This window comes from Suricata suricatta, chromosome 3 (assembly GCF_006229205.1).
Source record: "Suricata suricatta isolate VVHF042 chromosome 3, meerkat_22Aug2017_6uvM2_HiC, whole genome shotgun sequence".
Taxonomy (NCBI): Eukaryota; Metazoa; Chordata; class Mammalia; order Carnivora; family Herpestidae; genus Suricata; species Suricata suricatta.
The window spans coordinates 78,761,382-78,786,948 of record NC_043702.1 but is presented as its reverse complement, the minus strand read 5'-3'; the positions used below and the strand labels follow the sequence as shown (position 1 = coordinate 78,786,948).

The following is a 25,567-nucleotide window of genomic DNA, read 5'->3' as shown; positions in this document are numbered from 1 at the left end:
ATAACTGAAATGATTAGTGCCTTCTAGATATTCCTAGTCTTAAAGAATCTCATGAAACTATTTTTTATGTGTTTAACAGGATGCTTATTCCAAAGGGGCTTCCAACTTTTCAATGACTCATATACCTTTTTAAATAATTCCACACAAGTGAAAATTTAATCTTATGCTTCTAGCAGATGAAAGTTACATGAAATCAGCAGCTATTTTTAAATATACCGTATTTATTAAGCATGCCTTCAATCATTTGGATGAGACATTGTTAGTCTCCTTGTATTATATATCTTTACATTTTGATACCCCTTACCTCAACTTTGTTTCAGGTCTGAGTTCATATTGCAAAGTGTATATATTTTATTAATGATGTATTTCAATTCATCCGTAATGGAAAAGACCAACATTTATTTATATTTTTGTTTCTTCTGAATGTTCAGTTTAGACTTATTTTATATAGTCTCAGACATGTATTTTCTTGTTCCATGAACCTCTGTAAAGCATCAGATCTGGATTGCCAGTGCTGGGAGTGTCAAACACAGGTTCAAAATCTATTAATCTAAGAAAAAGTGTTAGCATATAAATAGCTAAATTGTACAAGAATAAATGTCTAGTAATGATATGGATGTGACGAATCATGTGTAAGCTAACAGAAAGCATATACTTTGATAAAAAATCTAGGTCACTAAGAAGTTTTAAAATATTAAACCTAAGAAAATTAAATACTAACTAATGTACATAGATCTGATGTGCAGCTGGTTGTGAAAATGGGTATATTTACTAATTACTGTAACCCTTTTGATGAGCTGAATATTGAAAAAGTCTCTAATTCCATGTTTCTTTTTGATACACAGTAAACTGTGTCAACTGAATGTACTGTCGTTATAATTGCTTAGCCTAAATATTTATTTGCACTGACATTTATTCATCCACCAAATAAGTAGCAAAGCTAGGCATGCAGAGTGAGCTAGCAGGTGACAGTCACAGCTACCCTTATAATCTCTGCTACATAGTCCTAGCACACCAGTAAGATATTAGAAGAAAAATACATTTTTCTCTTAAAATGTTGCTTATAGCTATCATAGCTATTGAGTACCTATGATGTGCCAGGTGACTTACATATATTATTTCTAATCTGTGTAGTTCTCCAAAGTATAAGGTATTATTGCCCCCACTTTACAGATGAGTAACTGAACTTCAGAGAATTTAGATAATTGTCCAAGATCACGCATAACTGAATTGGAATTTGAACTCAGGTTCATCTGGTTATAAAATCCATTTTCTTCCCAGCTGTCTAAATTTTTCATCTAAAACATTCAGTGGTCAAAAATACGGTTTCCACTTTCAAAATCTTTAAAATTACCCAACAGATGATACATTAAAACACATCAGTGCATGTTACAAGCCACATTTGTAAACTTTTGATGCACTTTTAGACAAAGGTCAGTGATTTTTGCCTTCTCTCTGGACTCTGATATTAGGATGTTGTGTCAACACAGATGAAATGTCCAAACTATCCAGAAAACTGCCCCTCCTTTGTGAGTCACATTTGGTGACCTTCATTTTAATGAATTTGTGTCACCTCCATCAATCAGATAAGAATGGGTTTCCTACTGGGTGACGTGTTAGTCAGCCTTTGAATGGGGCATCAATGCAGATGTTAGTTTTTTCTACCCTTGGAGCAGGACGAACAGTGAAGGTGAAGGAGACCCACTGGTCACAGAGTCTACTCTTCTCTATGTAACGGAGCCTGGACAGAACTCAAGTGACCTGCTTAATCCAGGGCCTTTCCCACTCTCCTAAGCAACTCAAAAATGTTGCAGTAAGTCTTTAATTAAGAGGAGAAATCATTTGCTTTGAGAACACTTCATTCGATTGGTAATTTATTTTCAGAAACTTATGTTAAAGAGAGTTTTTCAATTATAAACAACGCAAATACTGATTTTTTGGGGCCTACATGTGAATTCCATGGGAAACATTTAAAAATGTATCACATCTTAAATATGGGAATTGGAAGCAGAGATAGTAAACAAAAATTCAGGTAAAAGATATATAATGCTTAGGAAATATTTCTCAAATTTAAGACTATGCAAGACTTTATTAATTCTATTTGGTATTTTGAAATTGCCTTTCCATTAAAGCTCTCTGAACACCTTACAGGTTTCTCTTCACTTTTTAGATAGCAAATTACAAGTAAAGTTTAATATTTCCATGTAACAGGTTTAGAAAATGACCAGTGGTATACTTGCTGACATTGCTCAAGTTCTAAAGCAAAGCTTGGGTGGGTCTGGTAAACCAAACCCCAAAGTTCCTGATTCTCAGTCCAAATACTCAAACTGCTGAATGCAGGTATGTTCTGAAATCCATCTGTAGTGTCCATTTAAAGCAACTTTCCATTTATGAAGAGAGCCAAGTTTCAGCATTTAAATAGTTCCAGCACATCCTGTGGGGTTTCAGTTTAGGGAGGAATCCCAAATCAAGTGCCCTTGACTGGCAAATGTTATCAGGCCTGTGCCTGCTCAGTCTTCTGACTGCTGCTCACCCGCTGGCCGTAGAACAGACCACCCATGCCAGTAACCGTGGCCTCTGCAAAGGACCAAGTCCTGTCAGTGTCCCTGGGACAACTTATCCCTTCCGTGGCCCTGTTGTTTTCAAAATTTTTAAAGAAGCAAAAAGATTGAAACTATTCTGCTAACCAACTTAATAACTGAACCTTACTTTCTCCAATGTGATAATCATTAAATACGACTTTTTTACTTCAAAACCCCTTTTATATTCTCTCCTTTTTTTTCTAGTAAAAAACATTTAATCAACTCTTCTAAACACAGGAAAATAGAATCCTCTGAAGAGGAAGGGTATGAGTTTGTACCAGAAGAGAAAATAATTCAAACATTTATTTGCCTTAACTCTTAAAGAGATACACTGACTAACAAGAATATAAATAAGCCTATGAATAAGTATATGTTCATGGATATTTATATATATATATTTTTTTAAAACTCTGGAAAAGAAAGTGGTTTTCTTTCAGCACAAAAAAAAAAAACATTTGATTGAAACTCATACAGCCATTGATATGGTAGGTATAAGAAAATGAAATAGAGACCACAAAAGAACACTTTAGGTAAAAAAGACTGCAAAGCAATGAGCTTGGTTTTATGTTCTATGTATTTATTTATTATAAGAACATGCCAGTAAAGAAAATAAAGGGAAGTTGCCATTCCCTACGTTTGAAGTTACAGGTGCAAAGAGATTATGGGATAAAAATGTCCAAGGATGGATTGTACCATGTAAGTTAGCCCTCTCACCATACAGGGCATTTGTGTGGAAATAATCTTCTAGTCTTACAGAGACTAATGTAGAGTGAAGAAGGGCAAAGGCTCCTTTAAGGTTCTGATTGAATTAATAATAGTTGATATTGACAGTATTTCCAACCAAACTTTTAAATGCCTAGATTTTATCCCTCATCTGATGCACAAGGCTTCTAGGTTAAAAGTTGCCTTCTGCTTTGTTTTTTAACCGATACCAAAACTCTATTAAATTCTTGATTGTGTGATAAAAATCTATGTCTGTTCTTTCAGTTAACTTTTTGCAAAATGAGCCATTTCTTCTTTGCTGTAAGATATTTTTGCAACAATGTCTTGCTGTTTAAGAAGGTTTCCTATTATCAGGGTTACACCACTTGTTTTGTTTACATATTCCAGGTTTAATGTTTCCTTGTGTACAAAAGAAGGACTTAAAATATGTTTGACTTTAGATATTGGGTCTGTATAATCAAAGGTGAAAACAGAACTCAGAGTGGTGTGATATGTTTGCTGATTCAATTATCTATTTTGTACCTTTCAAGAAATAAATTGTCCCAGTGTGCAAATTGGGAGAATTTTATTCCATTGCAATACACTAAACTCACTTATGAAGTCACTAGAAATTCTTCAGTTCTCTAGGACATGCCTAAGCTATTATTTACTAAAACCAAGTGGTCTGAAAACATTGATGCAGCTTCTAAAAGTACCCAAATTCTAGGCAGTAATGTTAACTCTTCAAAAATTTGACTCATTAAAAATAATGATTAAAAATATTTCTGTGGTATCATCAAAATAGATTTAATTTCCACATGCATGTAATACTAGATAAATCATAGTGTTCTTCCTTTATGGAAACTTACATCAAACAACATTAAGGCCAGTCGAGCAAAGAGTAGACTAAAAATTATTTTGTAAGAATTATACTCGCAAATTCAAAGTAACAGCTCACCTTTTTATGGGTTAAAAATGGAACTATACAACAGAAATGTGAGGAGTTTCTGAGATACTCCTGAGTGAGAGCTAGTCCAGGAAATTTCAAAATACCTGTCCAAGACCTATGGATACAGGTATGAGAGAGGGTATTCATCATAGATAACCTAGAGCAGAGCTTCTGTGCTGCACAACTCCACAGGGACACCTCTTCTGACAAACCTGCTTCCTGGAGCACAGCTCCCTAGACCACTCCCACAAAGTCAAGCAACTCAGAGGCCTGATTCTAAAGCAGTGTTTTCAGTCTTTTGGTACTTCTTCTTACAGCAAGAAATTAACTTGCATTATAATCCACTAAAGACATGTTTTTAATATATAACAAAAGTTTCCAAAAATAAAACATTCATTATATATGACACACTCTGATCTTTTTGATCCCATTCTATCTTATCCTGACTTATTCTATTTCTTTTTATTTTTCTCTAAGACAGTCATGGTCCACTGAAATGATTTTATCACCCCCTAACATGACCTAACACACACACACACACACACACACACACACACACACACACACACACACACAAGCTAACAGAAACAGTTTGTACAAAGTAATGCGCTAGATATGCAATGTGTTCTTTTGTTTTTCTATTTCATTTATCAAAAGATACTGCTTGGGGCATACTAAGCTGGTTTTGCAGCCCCAAATAGGTCTAAACTCTCTTAAAATATTCATGAGGTAATTAACTCAATAAATATTTATTGAGCACCTAGTATGTGCTAAGCACTGTTTTAGCACTGCAGATAAAGTAGTATACAATGGAAGGACACAAAGTTAACTGTATTTATAACTTAGAAACTCTGTTCCCTCTGCTCATTTAAAAATATAAGGAGATAAAACTTACGAATGGAATATTGAAATATTTTAACTGTTACTCTACCCCCATATTCAGAGAGCAGATTCTGCCAACCAAGGGATTTAACCTCTTTTCTCAAAATTAGTTTCCTTACAATAAACTTTTCTTAATGTGATAAAAGGCATTTCTAAAAATAAACCAAAATTTTGTTGCTTGAGTAAACAGTAAACAATCAAGCATTTTTGCATTTACTCCAACAGTTTATAGAGTAATTCTGTGTTAAGGAAACAGAAATGATCAGTTTTGTTTGTTTGTTTGTTGTTTTTTGGCTTTGCCTGACTCCATTACCACCACAAAACTGATCTTGATACAGTCATGACTCAAACATCATATTCCAGTATTCAAGCTGCATCTCTTCCACTGGTTGGCTCTTGTTAAGGGTGGAGAACATTTCACTAGATACTGCCATTGATCCCTTCCCCCCACCCCCTTCTTTTCTAAATGCTTTGTTTTGGGGTCCTTCCCTCCCTTCCTTTTACAGAACAGATAACCAACAGTCCCTAGGTCTTCCTGCCTACTTCTGGTAAAGGAATGCTAGGAATTTACATCAGGATCTAAAGCACAAAGATAGAAATTGATATATTTTTGTAAATACATATACCAGGCCTTTACTAAGGCTTGGGACAATAATATCTTGTTGGAAGATCTAGACTTCTCATACAAGTTATCTTTCTATTTATTTTTTTTAATTAATTCTCTAAATATAGAGGAGAAAGTTTTACTATTTCCATGGGATTGAAAAGTGCATTATATTTTATTAGACTCACTGGGGCATGATGTTTTCTCTTGTTTCTACAAGCATTCATTTTTATTAAGGATTACCTTGACCTTGTTTGCATCTACAGTATGCTTGCCAAAGCAAATGATAAAGGTCAAATGGTGAAAGTGTATCTTTTATATGATTCATCTCTTAAGTTCTTAAATTTTTATGGATAAAAATCAGTATTGGGGCATATTAACTTTGAAAAAGTTTTCTAGCATAGAGTAGTATTCAAAATTGGAGTTATAGATCAAATGGATATGATGACATTTTAAAAGCACTTTATTAGTCCATTTGGTATAAGCTTTATGCCATCTCTTGTACATACAAAGACATGTACAATAATACTAATACTTAAGAGCCAACCATAGAAGAGTTTAGCATAATATAAACAATGACTTCTCTTAAAAAATATTGGTGACAAGAGAAATAAATCTAAAGGGTAGATATTACCTATGTTCTAAAAGCAAAAAAAAAAATTCATGAAGCAGAAAAAACATCTCAAGAATGAAACTAGTAATAATAGGAAAATATCCTTTAAAAATCTTTACAAATTTTATAGGTGCTATTTCTGTATGTACACACACATATGCACTCACACACATCATAAATTATATGTGTATGCTAAGAGTACTGTTTACATCTGGAAATCTACTCCACTCACTGGGCAAGCTAACAGTGTCAATTCCTGATTGTCTTGGTTTATCTCAACCTCTGATTGGGTGTCTGGGCATGTGATCTCACCCCATGGAAGTTTCTTTGGGTGGTTTTTCAGTTTCATCTCCTACTTCATTAAAGCAACAGAGGTCATGAGAAAAAGAATTTGTGCCTGTTCATGGTGCTGCTGACTGGTGTGAAGTAGTCTTTTTTTTTTTTTTTTTCAATTAAAGGATTTCTCCAACTTACTAACTTGTTCCAGGCTCCAGATGCCATTTGGCTATTTAACAGCTAAATGTTTAGTGAATAGTTTGTTTTTTAAAAACTGTCCCTTTCATTGGTTTAAGCACAAAACATCTTGGCTGGATAAAAAAAAATTCATCTTTAAGAAAACATTTTTTTCCATGTGCTTCAAGAGACCATATGGTTTTTACATAGAACTGCGAAGCAGGTTTGCCAGAGTACCTACTCAAGGTTAAGCGGTTCAGAAATAAGCAATCTCCAAGTTCACGTCAGACATAAAAATTCAAGGTCTTCTTGGGATGACCCCAAGCATTTCTGAGTGACTTTTAGAACTCAGAATACTTTGGAATGTACTCTTCCTCTGCAAGGTGATTTTAACTCTCTGGAACACGTGAGAGTCTAAAGTAACTTGATATCTTCCAGCCATCTCCTTTCCTGTCCCTTACCTCCTGGTGTTGGGCCAGCACTGAAGTCAGTTTTTAGTTTCTCCGCAAATGGATGGTATTCTCGCCCTTGCTTCCCATACACATGCCACACACACAGCATCAAAAGCTCTGATTTCTAGAAGTTGAATCCAGGTTTTATGATCTTAATAGATTCATTGAACCAACATTTTTGGAATGCCAACCATGTGTTAGGGACTGTGTTAGGTTTCAGAAATAAGAAGTGATCCTGGCCTTTCATGGTTTAGAAAGAATTTCAAATTTCTGTGCTGCTTGTCTAAGGCAGTAGATTTAACCAGGGTGGGAGAGCAGGGGTGTGTGGAAAAGCACGATGCAATATTTTCCATCAATGTCTTTGTTTTCAGGATATGTACCTCCATGTACTTTATTACCCTGCATGCACTTCATTATCTCCTTGTCTTTTTTTCTGATGACTTTGTTTCTGTCTCCTTTTCCAGTTCCAAATCCCAGATCAAATGTTACCATTGCTTAGTTACCCTGACACCTTCAGTTTTCCAATAGTCCCCTTGCTGTATACCTGTCAAATCTCTTAGTCTATCACATTATAGTTACACTAGCTCTATGAGCAGAACTTTAACATTTCTGATTCATATGAGCTCCCAATAAATGTGTATATGAAATAGGAAAAAGAAAGACAGGGAGATTTGTGCATTTATTACTTTTCTTACACTCTGAGTAGTTCCTGCAGGAGAGGGCAGGGAGCTGTTTTTGTTGTTGTTTAATATCACCATTTCTATCCTTTTATTTAACAGAGCCTTCCTGCTCATTGTTGAAAGTTAGAGAAAATAAAAAATAGGCCTTGATCCACATACTGCCCTTAAGAAACTTGGGATCTCCACAACCTTCTTGTTTGTAATATTTTCTTTATTGTCGTTTCTCAAAAGTAACCATACTTTATTGTCATCCCTCAAGAATATTTAGATGAAAAACTTTTAGAATAATGTCCCCCAAATGACTCCTAAATGTAGATGTTTCTCTCCTACAAAACAAGACAAAAATATTAAGAGTAGTAACCTCTAAGGAAACCCTACATCTATAATGCCTTGCTAGAGTATTTTGAAAATGGGCTCTGGTGGTGGTTAAAAGAACAGAACTCTGGACATTTAAATATGTCATCATTGGTCAGCAGATGGCCACAGATAGTGATTACCAGTAAATAAGAGTTGTTATTGACTTGTTTAAAAAGATGGTTTACAAGCGCAAATAAAGCACTTTTTTTGCGCATTTACAGAAATAGCAAACTTTATGAAGCAATGAAATGCTTAAGGTGTTGACTGTTTTATTACAAACCTGAATTAACATTTAAAGAATTGTATACCATATACCTACTTTGATATGTTCTTAATATACTCATTGTGAACATAATCACTGTTTTGTGATAATAGTTTATAAACATTTATATATTTTAACAGATTTTTTATAAATCTCATTCTTTAAATGAAACACTGAAAGAAAAAACAGACATGATAGCTGGGAAGAATTGCAAAGTCATGCAAGATAGAGATATTCTATAAGGTGTGCTGGGTGTGCTGATTTATACTTACTACTATTACTACATCACCACCACTAACCACAGCTACTAATGTAAATAATTAATGCTGACAATGATAACTGTTTTTATTTGTATAGACTTTTAGACATTATAAGCCTTTCACTGACCTGTTTTTGACTCTCACAACAATCATACCAGCTTTTCCTGAGGAAAAATTCAAAGGTAGCAAAGTATCGTATACAGAAAAATATTCATCCCTGTGTTATATACAATGATGAGACTATAAATGCCAAACTTTTATCAGAATAGTTTAACAAATATAATCAATCCATAGGCTACAAGGTTAAAAATATTCATACAAACGTCTGTATATAAAAAAATATCTTGTGTTATTCCATTAGAAGAAAACAAGCATATAAAATTTGTAGTACTGTTACAACTGTGTATTTCTATTTGGACAAGGTCTCAATGGTAACATAGTCAAATATAGTTTTTCATGGCATAACACAGCAATAAAGTGTTTGAATTATTTTAGATTTTAAGTAACACTAATGTTGTTCATTATATCATATACATGTTACATAAGCCTGTAACAGTATTTGCTGAATGCATATATTACATACTGCGTCTCTTTAGTGAAAGATCTTTTATGAAAACAATGATTGTACGTTCCTTTTCAACAGAATGAAATTCTCACCCCCTCCCTTGTGCATCTGGATCGCCAGGGGTGATTTCAAAGGATACTCAGGCTGTACCCTACGTGATGAGTTTTCAACTAGCCTGGGATAAGGCTCAGGCACTGTAATTCTATTGTGCAGCTTGGGTTGAGAACAACTAAAACGATTATAATAAAAAACTGAAATTTTATATTTTTAATATTAAGTTCCTTGAATTTTCATCTGAAGCATAAGATTTTCAAGATTAAGAATGCTATTTGGGGTGATGGCATTTGGTCTGATTTAGGGGATCCTAAGGACAGAGTATCTTTATGCTATCAGTGACAAAGATTTAAAAATAATAAAATATACTGTTGGTGAGAAATGAACACTGCCATACACTGTTTGTAAAAATGTAAATTGAATGTGCGTGATCAACTTGACCGTAGGGCAGTTTGACAATATGTACTCAAAGTTTTAAAAATATGTAAACCCTTTTGTCCCTGGAATTCTACTTTTAGGAATTTATCCTTAGAAAATAACAGCATATTGGCAAAGATGAATTAATAAGAATGTTTATCATAGTGTTGCTTACAGCAGTAAAAGATGGTAAACAATCAGATATCCACAGCTGTGGATTGATTAAACTGTAGTATATTCATATATGACACTAGTAAAATCACTCTAAAGTTAACCTGAGTTAACATGGTAAGATAGTCAAAACCTATCGATAAAAGAAAAAGGTTACAAAACAGCATGATTCTGTTTGCGTTGAAATATGTAATATGTGTATATATGTATATAGATACAGGTGGGGAAAGCCTGAAGAACTATCTACTAAAATATTAATAGTTATCTCCATAGGTATTTTTTTATTTTGTTTTGTACATTCATGTATATTCTGGGGTTTTTTTTTTCACTAAAAGTAAGTGGTAGTATTATAAAGACCAAAAACATTTTCATTTAAGAAAATGGGGCACTTTTTTTTCACTAAAAGTAAGTGGTAGTATTATAAATAAAGACCAAAAACATTTTATGAAAATGTTTTTGAAGAATAAAGTCTTGTTACCTTTGTCCACCAGCTACAACACAGATTTCCCTGTCTTCACCTTGTCCAGCCTGTGAAAAGCAAGCTATTTGATAGTGAGAAACAGAGATTTCTTAATATTTTTTAATATTTCTAAACTTCTTCAACATACTTATTTTCAAAGTAGATGAGGAAATATAAAGTTAAACTTAAGTTTTATTAACCAGTGCCAAATCATCGCTGATTACAATTAATCTGAATTAAATTCACAAAGGTGACGTGGAACAAATGAATTGGAATATACCTTAATGTATTATTATGGGGTTGTCCTCCTCAACATCCATAATTAATAGGCGGTTTGTTTTTCTTCTTTTTTATTTTAGGCAGTTCAGGACCATCATCCTCCATAGCCATAGCTGGCACCAGCCACCCTGCCATCACAAAGACAACATCTGTTCTGCAAGATGGCGTCATAGTCACCACCGCAGCTGGAAACCCACTGCAGAGTCAGCTGCCTATTGGGAGTGATTTTCCTTATGTTGGCCAAGAGCACGCACTTCATTTTCCATCCAACAGCACTTCAAACAACCATCTTCCACACCCCTTGAACCCCAGCCTCCTCAGTTCTCTACCTATCTCTTTGCCAGTGAATCAACAGCATCTCCTAAACCAGAATCTATTAAATATCCTCCAGCCTTCAGCAGGAGAAGGCAAGTCTGAGATCAACCTCCACCCTTTAGGTTTTCTCAACCCGAATGTAAACGCTGCTTTAGCTTTTCTCTCCGGTGACATGGATGGGCAGGTATTGCAGCCTGTTCACTTTCAGCTCCTAGCAGCCCTGCTTCAGAACCAAGCCCAAGCAGCTGCCATGCTTCCCCTGCCATCTTTCAATCTGACCATCTCAGATCTTTTGCAACAGCAAAATACCCCTTTACCCTCATTAACACAGATGACAGCCCCACCAGACCATTTGCCAAGCAATCAGTCAGAGAACAGCCGAGCTGAGACCCTTTTAACCAGCCCCCTGGGGAACCCTTTACCGGGCTTTGCAGGCAGTGACACTACTTTTAACCCCCTGTTCCTCCCAGCTGTCACTGGGGCCTCAGGATTAATGGCCTTGAATCCCCAGCTGTTGGGAGGTGTCCTGAACCCAGCATCGGCCAACACCGCTAATCATCCAGAGGTTTCCATAGCAACTTCCTCCCAGGCAACCACTACCACAACCACTACATCATCAGCAGTGGCAGCACTGACTGTCTCAACACTTGGTGGGACAGCAGTGGTGTCAATGGCAGAAACATTGCTGAATGTATCTAATAATGCTGGGAATACACCTGGTCCAGCTAAACTCAACAGTAACTCTGTGGTGCCACAGCTACTTAACCCTCTACTGGGGACAGGTCTGCTTGGTAAGTTAAATTTTTTCACAAATTTGTACAAAAGAAACGTTTTTCTAATTCTATTTTCTCCTTTTTAAAAACTCCATTTTGTCACACTATTTTTAAAAATGTTTTTGTTATGTCACAGCTTGCTTAAGGAACTAAATATAATAACACCCACACACATCCAGAGTTATACAAACATGAAAATGACTTTTTCCTCTTCCCCTGTTCTAGCAGTACTGAATAACATTTTAATCTGCTTTCTCTGATCTTCTAATTCTGATGCCACTTAAACCTAACCCACCTATCATTCTCTTCAGCCAAGTAGAGTCTGATTTTCCAAACAATAAGGCACAGGCCCATCTTAAAAAATAACTCTTATATGAATTTTAGTTGGTGTGGCATCACAGGGTTAGTATGAGCGGCTGCACTGTGGATGGAAACTGAGGAAGTGTTTCTTCCAGGCGACCCCTAGATAAACAAAACTAAATGCTTATCCAGCAAAATAGGAAACAAGGCATAAAGATATTCAAAGATAAATTTTGCTTGAGTTCAAGAAAACAGTCTCAACAGCTGCTGTTAGATTTCCTCAGCCAGTGTAATAATTCCTTAGAACTTTATGGCTTAAAAACAAAATCCTTCACATATATTATTTTATCACAAAAAAGTTAGAAAATGATGGCAAGTATATCCAAATGACTGGTGCAGATAGCTGTAATATTAAGTACAGAGATGGTATCCAGAAAGTCTAGAAAGAGGCAAATACATACGATACTGTCACAAGGTATTTAAATTTATTAATTTAATAAAAATTAATAATGTTTCCAGATTTTATGGACACCTTTAGAATATAGTTTACCAATTTTATAGTTTACTAGTTATAGTTTATTAGTTCTATTTGGCATCAAAATCAACAGTTAAATAACCTAAAAAGCATTACAGATTTACAGATTTCAAGTTGCAAGACAATTTCAATGGCATTGTCGTCAAGATAATTTCAATGTAATTTTAAAACAAGTTAATTTTGAGTTATGAATATGAACTTAGTTGTTAACTAATCCCATCTGATTGAATAATATTTATTTTAATGATTATGGCAATGAATTCTTTTGTATTATTAGCTTTGTTTACAGTTTTAATTTTAGGTAACCAACCTTTTACTTAAAAACAAAATACGTGTTCCTAGGCCAAATCTGATTTTATTTGATGGTATTTATTGATAACTGTGGCATGAGAACTAAATTTTATAAACAAGGCCTGATCAGATCCACACGTTTTAATAACTTGCTCAGATACTTATGATTACTAAAACGTTTTAGGATTAATTTCCACATTTAGTTTTAGGTGCTCTAACAAAAATAATTTCAAGGTATTTATAACACCAAAGCTCAATCTTGAAAGATTGGCTAACGGAAAAAGCAAAGACTAAGTAGTGTCTCCAAGACATAAAATTAAAAAACTAATTATGGAAGATAAAATTAATGAATACTACTGCTCTCTACTTATCACTTAGTAAGATATTGATGAGAAAAAGAGAAAAGAATGACCATGTCAAGTGTAGTTTTCAGTTTTTGTTTCGGGAATCCTCAGGTGCATAGATAGGCATAAGATCTCCGAAGGGTCACACTGACTTACATTTTATGTTTTTCAAACTATAGGTGACATGTCCTCAATAAACAATACTTTGAATAACCATCAACTGACTCATCTGCAGTCGCTGTTAAACAACAATCAGATGTTTCCTCCAAATCAGCAGCAGCAGCAGCAACTTCTCCAGGGGTACCAGAACCTGCAGGCATTTCAAGGACAGCCCACAATTCCTTGCCCGGCTAACAGTAACCCTATGGCTTGTCTGTTTCAGAACTTTCAGGTACTCTCCTTCCCTGGGTTCCTTAAATAGTAAGCAATGTCTAGGTCTGTTAAAATACTTACTTGGGTCGGGGGGGAAGAGACAGAAAAAGGAGGCTCTTTCACCTCCACTTACTATATTTTCCCAATAATGACTATTGTTAAACATTCCAGTCTTTTGTGTAAAGGTTATTTTATTTTGTCTGAGGCATCTCGGTGGTCCTTTGGGAGTGGATAGTAAAAATTGATCATGATCCTCTTAAACTCTTCCACGGTTTCCTCTACTCTCATGACTGAAATCCGTATCTTCAACACGCCAGCTTGACCTGACTCTAGTCCTGCCCACACCACTCTCCCCTGCTCCAGCCACATAGTCTTCCTTAAGCTTTACAGGCTAAAGACATTTCTGATAAATTAAGGGGCTAGATGGAAAAAGTGACACTTAATAATATAAAAAGAAAATAGAGAAATATTTTTTTAATAATCTTGAGACAAAGAAGGTTCTTTCGGTAAGACACAAAATCAGGAGGTCAAAAAGAAAAGAAGTAATAAGGTTGAATACATAAAACTTTAAAATCTCCATATGATGAAGGGTATTTTAAATAAAGTTAAAGGCAAGTGCACCTGGCAGAAAATACTTGGATAATAATGGCAAATAATGGACATTCATTATATAAAAAGAGTTCCTACAAATCAGGAAGAAAAAAGATAATTGATTAGAAAAATGAGGTCTAGATATGAACAGAAAATGAAAAACAAATTATTAATGAACATGTGAAAAGAGTAATCAGAGTTATACAAATTACAACACTCATGTGCCCATCAGATTGATTAATATTCCTTGCTGACTTTTAAAGATATTGTTGGTCTGATTGTATGGTGATACAAATGCAGGTAATTTGATAGTTTATCAGGGATTTTTTTTAAGTTTATTTTATTTACTTTGAGAGAGAGCAAGCAGAGAAAGAGAATGAGAGATACAGGGAGAGAGAATCCCAAGCAGGCTCAGTGGTGTCAGCACAGCATCCAACATGGGGCACAAACCCACAAACCGTAAGATCATGACCTGAGCTGAAATCAAGAGTCAGTCACTTAACCAACTGAGCCAACCAGGTGTCCCTATCAGGTTTTTAAATATACATATCCTTGGGATGCCTGGGTGGTTCAGTTAGTTAAGCATCCAACTTTGGCTCAGGTCCTGATCTTGTGGTTCATGAGCTGCATTGAGCTCCCTGCTATCAGCATGAAGTCCACTTCAGATCCTCTGTCTCCCTCTCTCTGCTCCTCCACGCCTACCCCCCACACCCATGCACACACACTCTCTCTCTCTCTCTCAAAACTAGACCTTTTTCAAAAATAATGTAAAAAAATAAATATACATGCCCTTTGACCCAGAAGTTTAACTTCTTTGTATCTATTGAGAAATCTTCAAATGTGAACAAAGGGGCACATGCCAGAATGTTCATTACAATGTGATTTGTGTTGGCAAAAATTAGAAGCCACTTAAATGTCTATTAGTAGAGAAATAATTAAATATATTATGATATATCTATCTTTCTAGTAGTTTAAGAGGTGTAGGTAGACTTGTATAACTGATATGGAAAGATCCACAAGATTGCAAGACTTCAATACTGTGGTATTGTAGAATAATACTAACATACGAAACCATTTATGGGAAAGAAGGAAGGAAAGAAAGAAAACTGGATATACACCTACACACTTAATGTATTAAAAGTAAGTGTCTGTAAGGATGCACTCCAGCCCTGATTACTTCTGAGAAAGGAAATGGGATTGGAGTGGGATGGGAAAGCAGGTTTGGATGAGACATAGTGATAAAGAAAATTTTACCTATTTTGACAATGAGAAAATATTCATGTACATCTTGTGGAATAAAATTTAGAAGGAAAGAGAAAGTGCTCAGCCATGTCACTGAGAATCTCAAACAAGTAGATAAAGAGAATCCACTAGATTTAGGACATCACCAATGATGGTGGAATTCTGTTTTGGTGGGGTGATGGGAGCACAAGACAGATTGCAGTGGGTGGAAGGGTGAAAAAGTTAGGAATTAAAGAGTGTGGATTACTCTTTCAAAAACGTGACTAGGAAGAACATAAGAGAAATAGGGTGGTGCCCAAAGACAGATGTAGGTTGAATGTAAACTTTTAAAAATGGAAGCTATGCACATGGTTGTATGCCAAAGGAAAGAGAAAAATACAAATAAAAAGTGGAAAAGATTGAACGTAAAGAAGAGAAGGGATAACAGATGAGGTAAGATCCCTGAGGAGTGCCTTGGGATCCAGAGCATAAATGAAGGACTTACCTTCAGAGAGCAGAAGAGTCCCCTCTTGCACTGGGAAGCAGGGCAGGATATGGGGCATAGATGTTTGCACAGAAGTATGTCCTACCAGGGGACAGAAAGTAGCAGAGTATAAGAACTATGAGAATTCTTAACCTGAAGAACTCCATTCTCTCTGTTAAGTAAAGCTATCTGCTAAGAATAGTGCTGGAGATGGTGAGCAGCCAACTTGAAGACGTGGATGAAGATTTGAATGTCTGTGAAGGAGAATGGTACCTACCTAGAGGGTCATTGGGTTGATGAGAACAATAAGCCCCAGCAGCAGTTGAAAGCCCTAAATTCCTAGACAGAAACTCAGCATTCTCACTGTGGATATAGATAAGCAGGCAGTTAAATTGATCCCAGATTGAGATTTTATCTGGTAGTTTTAGACAGGGGAAGAGTAATAAGAGTGGTTGATATACTGATGGATCCCAGGTTTTGGCTTAGTGGAAAAGGATGTGAAGACAAGAAGGGAGAGATCATCGAGGGGAAAATTGCAGTATCAAGGGTCTGAAGCAGCAATTCTTAGGTGGGGCTAGTGAAATTAGAATAACCTTGGGGACTTTTTCAAACTGCATCATCCTTCCTGTCCTGAGCATGGATATTCTTACCTCCTGAGGATTCCCTCCCGTCACCTCTTCTCAATTAAGAGTCACATCTTACTGGCTATAGACAGCCATTGACACTGTTGACAGCAGAGGGTGTCCCCCAGCCAGTAGCCAGGTAAGATGGAAAAGTAAAATAAGAAATATTTTATTATTATGAAAAAAGCATACACACACACATACACACAGAGACTCCATATATACATATATATGGAGAGAGATTGAGGAAAGAGAGAGGGAAGGAATCTTCTTTTAGCTTAATTGTATTTCAGTAGAAATATATCAGTTAGAAATCCTTTTCAAAATTTGATTCCCTTTGTAATTCAAGCAGTGCTAGTGACTGACTTGTTTCTCTCTTTGAGTTCCAAGTTGCAAAACTTGGAATGACAGTTAAATATGTGGAGTCATTATCTGAAAACAGTTTGTGTCCAACCACCACACCTGTAACTTTTCTAAAGAATGTATGGTAATGATGATTTCTTAAAAAAAAAAATTTGTGAAATGATTTCAACAAAAGGAACAGGACCCAAATATATAACCAAGGCACAAGGTTTTGTAAACAGAGTGACTTTTTATTTCATTTTCAAGCCTTGTTCTTCCTTTGTATTTCCTTTCTCGTTATATTTGTTTGCCTTCTGGCAAATCTTAAAAATATGGTCTTTCTCTTTGAGGTCTTTAAAGACTTTTCTCTCTCTCACTGTTTCCTGTCTGTTTCTTCCAGGTGAGAATGCAGGAGGATGCAGCTCTCCTAAACAAAAGAATAAGTGCCCAGCAGGGGCTCACAGCTCTTCCTGAGAATCCAAACACTCCACTTCCACCTTTCCAAGATACATCTTGTGAGTTGCAACCAAGGATTGACCCATCTCTTGGTCAGCAGGTGAAGGATGGCCTCCTTGTGGGCGGCCCAGGTGATGCTTCTGTGGATGCCATTTACAAAGCAGTTGTTGATGCAGCCAGCAAAGGAGTTCAGGTTGTCATCACCACTGCAGTCAACAGTACAACTCAGATCAGCCCCATTCCAGCTCTGAGTGCCATGAGTGCCTTCACTGCCTCGATTGGTGACCCGTTAAGTCTTCCCAGTGCTGTCAGTGCGGTCATTCATGGACGAAACATGGGCAGTGTCGATCATGATGGTAGGCTGAGGAATGCAAGAGGGGCTCGGCTGCCCAGGAATTTGGACCATGGGAAGAACTCAAATGAAGGAGATGGGTTTGAATATTTCAAGTCAGCAAGTTGCCACACATCCAAAAAACAGTGGGACGGGGAGCAAAGTCCTGGAGGGGAGCGAAACAGGTGGAAGTGTGAGGAATTTTTAGATCATCCAGGCCACGTCCACAGTAGTCCTTGTCACGAAAGGTCCAACAATGTCTCCACACTGCCATTTCTGCCTGGGGAACAGCACCCGGTACTATTACCACCAAGAAACTGTCAAGGGGATAAAATTCTGGAGGAAAATTTCAGGTATAATAACTACAAAAGAACTATGATGAGTTTTAAGGAGAGACTAGAGAACACTGTGGAAAGATGTGCACGCATTAATGGGAACAGACCTCGACAGAGTCGGGGCTTTGGAGAGCTGCTGAGCACCACAAGGCAAGACCTGGTCCTAGAGGAGCAATCTCCAAGCTCCTCAAATAGTTTGGAAAGTTCTCTAGTCAAAGACTACATCCATTACAATGGAGACTTTAATGCCAAAAGCATTAATGGGTGTGTGCCTAGCCCTTCAGACGCTAAAAGCATTAGTAGTGAAGATGACCTAAGGAATCCAGATTCCCCTTCTTCAAATGAGTTGATACATTATAGGCCAAGGACGTTCAACGTTGGCGACTTGGTCTGGGGCCAAATCAAAGGACTTACTTCTTGGCCTGGAAAATTAGTAAGAGAAGACGACGTTCACAATTCATGTCAACAAAGCCCTGAGGAAGGGAAGGTATACCAATTTTTATCCATTGTCAAATACTAACCTTTGTTGCGATGTCAGTTTTTATTTTATGTTATCATCACTTTGGATTCGTTGGATTTGAAATTAGGATTCTTCATGACTCACTGAGGTCTCACAAACTTCTGGAGCATAAAAATGAAGAGGGGATGGTTATAGTCATCAAAATGTCCTATCAAAGGGTGAGTTGTGATGCATTTGTAGATTCCGCTAGGGCCTCTAACCCAGGAACCAGATTTCCAGAATTGTGTTAATACTGCCTTCCTTCCCTGCATTTACCTGACTCTTCATTCCATACGCAGAGGATGAAGGCAAGTGGCAATGACTGGGAACAAATCTGGTGGCCTTTGGAGTCCACGGTTGTGGCAAAGGTAGGGCAACAAGAAGTGTGGGGGGACAGTGCTGGGGGACAGTGTCTCCTCTGTGTGCTCACAGGTGACACATACTGCTGAGGAGAGGGCCAAACCAGGCTGCGACTGCAGCCATTTCTGGAAGCCCACAGGTAATGTCTGTGTTCAGAATGGTGTCTCCTTTCAGGAAAAGTTCTGGGCCTTTATAACATATGGAAATGTTTAACCCCACAGTCTGGTTCTACTTAACACAATCTGATCATATAAATTAAACGAAAACTTCTCCATGAAACTACCATTCAATTTAGAAAAAATTAGTAGGGGTCTTCTAGGTTTTTCCCCCCTCTCACAATTGGTAGAATTGGCTCACTAGGCAAGAAATATGCAGAATGTTTAAAGCAGATAGAAAACTTTATATCTGACCAGGAGGAGACAATTATGCACATTCCCCACATATAATGAAGAAACGTAATTTTTCATCTCCTTAGGAAATAAAAATTACTCTTAAAAATATATATTATTCTCTTAAAGAGTATATTATATAAAGCTATTTCAACTCCGCTCCAACCTCCACTGGCACTTAGGTTTAATGACAGGAAACCAAAAACATTTTTGCCAGCACAATAAAAAGATTGTCTTTCTCCAAATGACCAGGAGGTCCTTAAACCCGTTGCTTATAATGCCTAATATATACTTGTCAGGATACACTCGGGGCATAATGTTTCTACATTTGATAAGAAAATGAATTCCATACTCCTATTCACAAAACATTTTATTCTCTAATCTCTGTGAGACCAGACAAAACATTCTTTAGGTTGATAAACCTAAATATTTTTGACAGTTTATTCAAACACTAATTAGAAACAGTGAAATTGGGCTTTTATGATATAAATGGACTGCTACAAATATAAGATGTAGACACTGAACTGTTTTACAGTCTCTGTGCAAATGAAACCACGTCTTTCTAGGTGCCATTTTACAAAAACCTAACTAAAGAAAAGATTATGGCCTCCCTTTCCTAGAAACATTCTTCCTGTCCTAAATGCCTTGTTTAAATATCTTTTTATGTCCTCAGGAGAATAAATGCATGTGCTTTTAACACATTTCACATTAAACAATGGTCCTAATCTGATTAGTCTGTGTTTGCAAACTCCTGGGACTGAGTTGCTCACTAATGTTTGGGGAGATACACTTTAAAAAAAATCATTATCTAAGGGTCCAAGAAACATTTATTTTGCTACATTTGAATAAGCAACTGGTTTTCTCTCACTATATATTTATTACAAGTGTTTAAAATATGCAGATTATTCTTCCTTATTGTAGGCAATAGGTGAGTTTCTAACAGGGAGCATAAAATTTCTGTCATTCCAAATATCCGTCCCCACTGCCTGACATTGTAATTTGGCATCTGACAATGTTAATATCAAAACCTTGGTATCATGATACGCTAAAAATATTTTTAGTAATTCAGAAAAAGAAATTTAAAGCACACATTTAGAGGTGCAAAATTGGAAACATATAATAAAATATTAATGATAGCACATGAAATATTTATCCATCATTAAAAAGCAAGGTATAACAGCCATAAACACTTTATAGCACATAACATTTAAAAAACTCTCTGGCCTTTTCAGGACCTACCTCACTTTTGAACATTAAAAAAACAAAACAAAGTGCTGTTTCACAAACACTCTTTTCTTCTATAGTCCACAAAACAAAGGAAAGGCTTCTTTATACCTTATATAATAATGCCCCGGCAAGCCTGTGTTCTCAATGTATAAGACCAGGAAAGGTGAAATTTCAAACACAAGTCTATCTGACTTTAAGACAAATGGCCTTTGCTTGATGTCTTGATGATTCCGGTTCATCAAGAAAAAATTAAACTATGTTCAATATCTGGGTAAGACAAAGCATGATTCTATTTGAAAAGATTTCCAGTAAAACATTTTTAAATTTGTACTCTTAGTCCGGTGAACAAACCAGTCATGATGCAAATTTTATTTACATAGAACCTCTTAGTTCTCAGCAAGACTGGATAAATAAAGTCTTGTGCATTAATAATCAGATTTCTGCTTTTAAAAAGATAAGCAATGCATTAAGTTTCCTTCCATATACTGTGGCAATGGCTGACATTTTAATAAAGTCAAGAGAGAAAGAGACTGACTCCATAAACAATTTGTTTATTATTCTAAAATCTAATTAATGCCAGCTTGCTAATGTGGACTGTGGGACCACATCCCCCAGTGTTTATCTTTGTAGTAACTCCGAAGAAAAGGTTCAGTAACCAATTTTCTTACACGTTATCATTTTAAACCTTCTTAGCTTCTCAGTTTTTCATACTATTTCCATGTCCACCAAAGTAAATTAATCCAAGATTCTGTCAGATCCCTCCGGATAAACTGTATGTTAACTCTAACGTTAGATTTATTATCTTGTCTCTCCCCACCCGCCACGTCCCACAAACCTATCATTTATTTTCTGTTGCAGTCTTTGTTCTCAGCAAGCCACTTCAAATTATTTTCAGAAGCAAGCAAAGCAAAAAAAATTTTTTTAAGGTAATTAATTAATACTGTTGCAGGCTACTAATTCCAAGTAAGCTGGGCACCACTCTTGTTTTCAGCTTGTGTGGGTCCTCTTGGACCGAGAGATCAATGCTATGACTGGAGCACTGATGTCTGCCAGGGGCTGAGATGTCCATGTTGTCCTTAAGTTGACACTTTAACCAACTGTCACCATAGGAAATGACCTGGTCAGTTTATGATCTTAGAAAGGCATTTTTAATCTTCAGTGGGATGTTAAATGTAGCAGAATTACTAATAATGCATTAGAACTGTTCAGCACCTTTTGAGATTGCTTCCTAAGAGGTTTTATTTCAAAACATCAAATACTGTATGAACATAGTCTACAGAGACCTAGAGAGAAGGCAGAGTGTGGCAGAAAGAGGTGTGGGCTTCGGGCCTTCTCACATGACTCAGTCCCAGCGCCGTCAGTTTCCTAAACGGTCCTGGGTCTCTGTATTAATCTCTCCAAGCAGCAATCTCCTCACTCCTCAAGTGGGAATATCAGTTCCTACTCAGAATGATGTTTTAAGAATTAAATGAAATACCGTAAATAGATTATCCAACACTCAAAAGAAGCTCAGTAAACATCGCACTCCTTGCCCACCCCCTCCCCCCTTTTTTTTGGGTCTGTTTGCTTGTTTGTTTGTGGAGATGTTTGGTTTTGTTTTTTGCTTTTTTTTTTTATGTTAGACGACCTTATTAATTTGGATTTCACCACTACAGAATTGTGGTAATTTGATGTCACTTATTGTTTACCTATGCATTATCCATGAATAAAGGATTTACTAACCAGATTGAGAGTGAGAGGATTGTAATACATGTTTAATGAGTGAAGCAGTTTATAGCCATATTTTAATGAAGTTCAGTACATCGCATACAAATGGGCATATCTGACTATAAGTTGTTCTTAGCTGTTCATTTCAAGCAGGAGTTCTACTTGGAAGCATTTTAAAGCACTTTGTTCAGTGAGCTTGAAAGTCTCCCTCCCAACAGTGTTTCTAAAAAATACCAACTCAGACTTTCTTCCTTGACCTTTCTTCCCCACCCCCACATATACAACAATATTAATTCACAGAGATTTTTAACAGTCCATGGAAAGTTGGACTGACTCTCCCCTACGGAATACTGTCCCAGTACTGAAGCTCTGTGGCAACACGAGAGAATGTTGTGTGCCTAGTATCCCACTGTTCAGAAAGTAGTATCCGTCTCCTTCCTCTCCACTACGTTCTTTCCTTCGGTTACCAGTTTGTAATGAAGTCTGGTCTGAAAGATATTTATACTTTTTCTAAATAAATGAGGCAAGTTTCTCTCTGAACCATAAATCCTCTATAGTTTAAGGTTCAGTGGCCAAGAACAAGCCCTCAGTGCTGTGCTCCAGTACATCGCGTAGCTGGAGAGACACATTGCCAGATCTTGGCACAGGATTAGGAAATTCTTGGAAAGGGAAGAGGCTTCTGCTGGCATTACACCTCTCCACCTCCTCCATAATGTGCAGGCATTTCGAGTCTATGTGACTTGGGTGGGGGAAATGGGCATCTTTATACATTTGTTTCAATCATTATTTAAAAACAGGAAAAGTGCTCCTGTTTTCTAAAATATATTTTGAATTTATCATCCTTCATCTCTGATCTTACATTAACTAGCTTACAAGTATTAGGTATTGTCTGTCAAAGTAATAATCAAAAAATAAAATTCCTATTTTAGTATATAATTTTTACTCTTTTTGAACATTTCCCATTGGTCTTCATGTCATTGCTCGTACATTCAATGTGTATTCTACCCTGAGCCAAATTTAGGAAAGGATTTCTTTCTAGATTGGCACCATAATGTTTCTTTCCAATGAAACATTGGTTGTTGGTGGACAGGTAGAGACATCTGATTACCCATAAAACTTGTACATTTCAGTGCAACACCACATGACCAAATAAAGGCATGTTTTTAAAAGCAGTGGGCAGGGTGCTCTCTTTTGAGTCACACTGCCTTTTTTTCACATGGTTATATTTGGCAGGTAGAGATAAAAATAGTTCTCTGAATAGTCATTCAAATGAGACAAAATTCATCATTTATGATCAAAACTCACAACTAAACTTATTTTGGGACAATACACTTTCTATATGTCAGTTGAGTCTCTCTCTCTCTCTCATACACACACACAGACACACATACACATACACACACACACACACTCACACACACACACATTTTGACAGTGTGAAATATAACCAAAGACAGCTTACCATCACATTTTTGGGGCTATATAGCTTAAGTTTGAGTTTTCCTGTGATGTTTAAACATTATACTTTGAAGAACTGTCTTTCTGTGCTTGATTTTCAGTATTAGCTGTTTGTATTTTTCAATACAATTATTCTCTGTCGAGTGTTCCTTGTGTATTGACTTTGCCTTATATATTTTCTTAACTACTGTTGGAAATGTGTCCTTGTCTCTGCACCCAGTCACTAACCACAATATTTGGGCTGCGTTGTGGCTGGAGGGGTGGCAGGACAAGCAATGGTCTATAGCAACAGAATCTCCTTGAAAAGAGAGGAAAGTAGTTTTGGGACAAGTCCTGTGCAAGATAAAATCCAGGCTAACAAAGTCAGTGCCTGGTCAAAATTTGGAAGATAATAAAAATGAAGAACTAGAGAAGATAAAAAATGTGACTATTAGCAAAAAGATTAAGCAGAGTGAAAGGCTGGGTGCGACTGTAAACATCACTGAAGCGAACTGTGGGATATTGTAACCGTCCTTCCCTGAACGAGGTTATAAAGAGGGAAAGGAGGCCTAGTTCCATTTGCAGGTCGCTGAGACCCACACAGAGTCCTTGAACTTGTCAGGACAATGTTGATGGAGTCATTCTGAGACCGATGCGTGTTTCTGTGACGTGAACTTTTAAACTGTGCTGCTCCAGAAATATGAGCTTACCCAAAACATTGAATTCCATTTATGGGTGGCAGATCAACGTGAAATTTGTTGTAGATTTAGAATAGACTTACTCTAGTCCTGTAGTATACTTTTCTACTTAAAAACACTGCTGCCAAAGTCGCAAAGAAAGGAAATGTGTACACACACACAGCCTCAGATATTGCTACTGGCAAAAGTTGTTCATATGTATTTGGTTAGTTCATTTGGAAGAAAAATGGGATTCGCTTTAGGGATTTTTCCATGAGTACTGTTGATGGAAAATTAGACTCATCCTTTCTCACAGGTGAGTCAACTCCTTACTCCAAAGTATTTCTTTATCATTAATTCCCATTCTTTAAAAAAAAAAATACTGAAATTTCGCACTTAGGTTAGCAGTACTTTTTCAGGTTGAAGATTTTTTTTTACTACTTACTATTTAATAAATGTTTAACAAAAATGAGTGTAATGGATGCCTCACGTTTGCTTGTTGTATTTCCCAGACTGAACCTAAAGTTGCATGCTACCTGTACAACTACTTACTTAAAAAACTTTATTCAAATTCATTTACTCCTTTATTTATTTATTCAACAAATGCTTTTTGGACTCCTATTACGAACTAGGCACCATTCAAGCCATTTCTTAAAATTACTTATTCAGTCTGAGATATAATATGTGTGAATCCCCAGGTATAATGTTTTTTGTATTTTTCTAACATAAACATAAGAATATTTAACTATTAAAAATGTTTAAAGGTCTGTCCTGTTTCACATGCCACCAATGACACTTCGGTGTTTTTAAAGCACCCTCGTCTTCATAATTTTTTTAGATTTTCTCAATGACCCAGAAAGATGTGCACAACTATCCTCATTTTACAGGAGAGACTGCTGACGATCAGCAAAGCAGCATTCCTAAGGCCACAAATGACAGGTAGTTAAGCCAGGCCCCAAGCCTGGTCTCCTAAACTAAGCTTAGTACTCTCTGCACAGTACCAATCCCCCAACAACAGGAGCTGAGGCCGTTGTAAACATTGGATGGAGATGTAAGGAATGAAGAGCGGATTGAGTTCAGCTGTCTCATCTCTCATATGAAATCTGGGATGTGGCTTGTACTCTGTCCTTTGACCTTTGTGGAATAGCTTTGCCTCAGCGCTAAGTAGAAGCCAAGTAAAATCATGAAGAAATTCAATCCCATTACCAGGTTTCAA

The 25,567-nt window shown here is 36.5% G+C and overlaps 1 protein-coding gene and 1 long non-coding RNA gene across 6 annotated transcripts in view; one reads left to right on the top strand and one right to left on the bottom strand.

Moving 5' to 3' along the window:
- The window catches only part of MBD5 (methyl-CpG binding domain protein 5), a 221,772-nt gene that overhangs the window by 181,347 nt on the left and 14,858 nt on the right, over nt 1–25,567 (top strand). For 2 of the 3 annotated variants that reach the window (XM_029934620.1, XM_029934619.1), the window contains 3 exons: nt 10,823–11,848; nt 13,480–13,691; nt 17,334–18,542. In XM_029934620.1, coding sequence (XP_029790480.1) covers nt 10,823–11,848; nt 13,480–13,691; nt 17,334–18,542 — 2,447 coding nt within the window. The remainder of the gene's footprint in view (nt 1–10,822; nt 11,849–13,479; nt 13,692–17,333; nt 18,543–25,567) is intronic. The other variant, XM_029934621.1, reaches the window with a different exon arrangement.
- Nucleotides 8,111–11,594, bottom strand: LOC115287842. Of its 3 annotated transcripts, none has more exons than XR_003906684.1 (5): nt 11,480–11,594; nt 10,744–10,896; nt 10,482–10,545; nt 8,924–8,960; nt 8,111–8,243 (listed from the first exon to the last, which is right to left on the bottom strand). It is a non-coding gene; the product is annotated as an uncharacterized LOC115287842 (long non-coding RNA). The 3 variants fall into 3 exon arrangements; XR_003906682.1 differs by having other exon boundaries at nt 10,744–10,870; XR_003906683.1 differs by having other exon boundaries at nt 10,482–10,531; nt 10,744–10,870.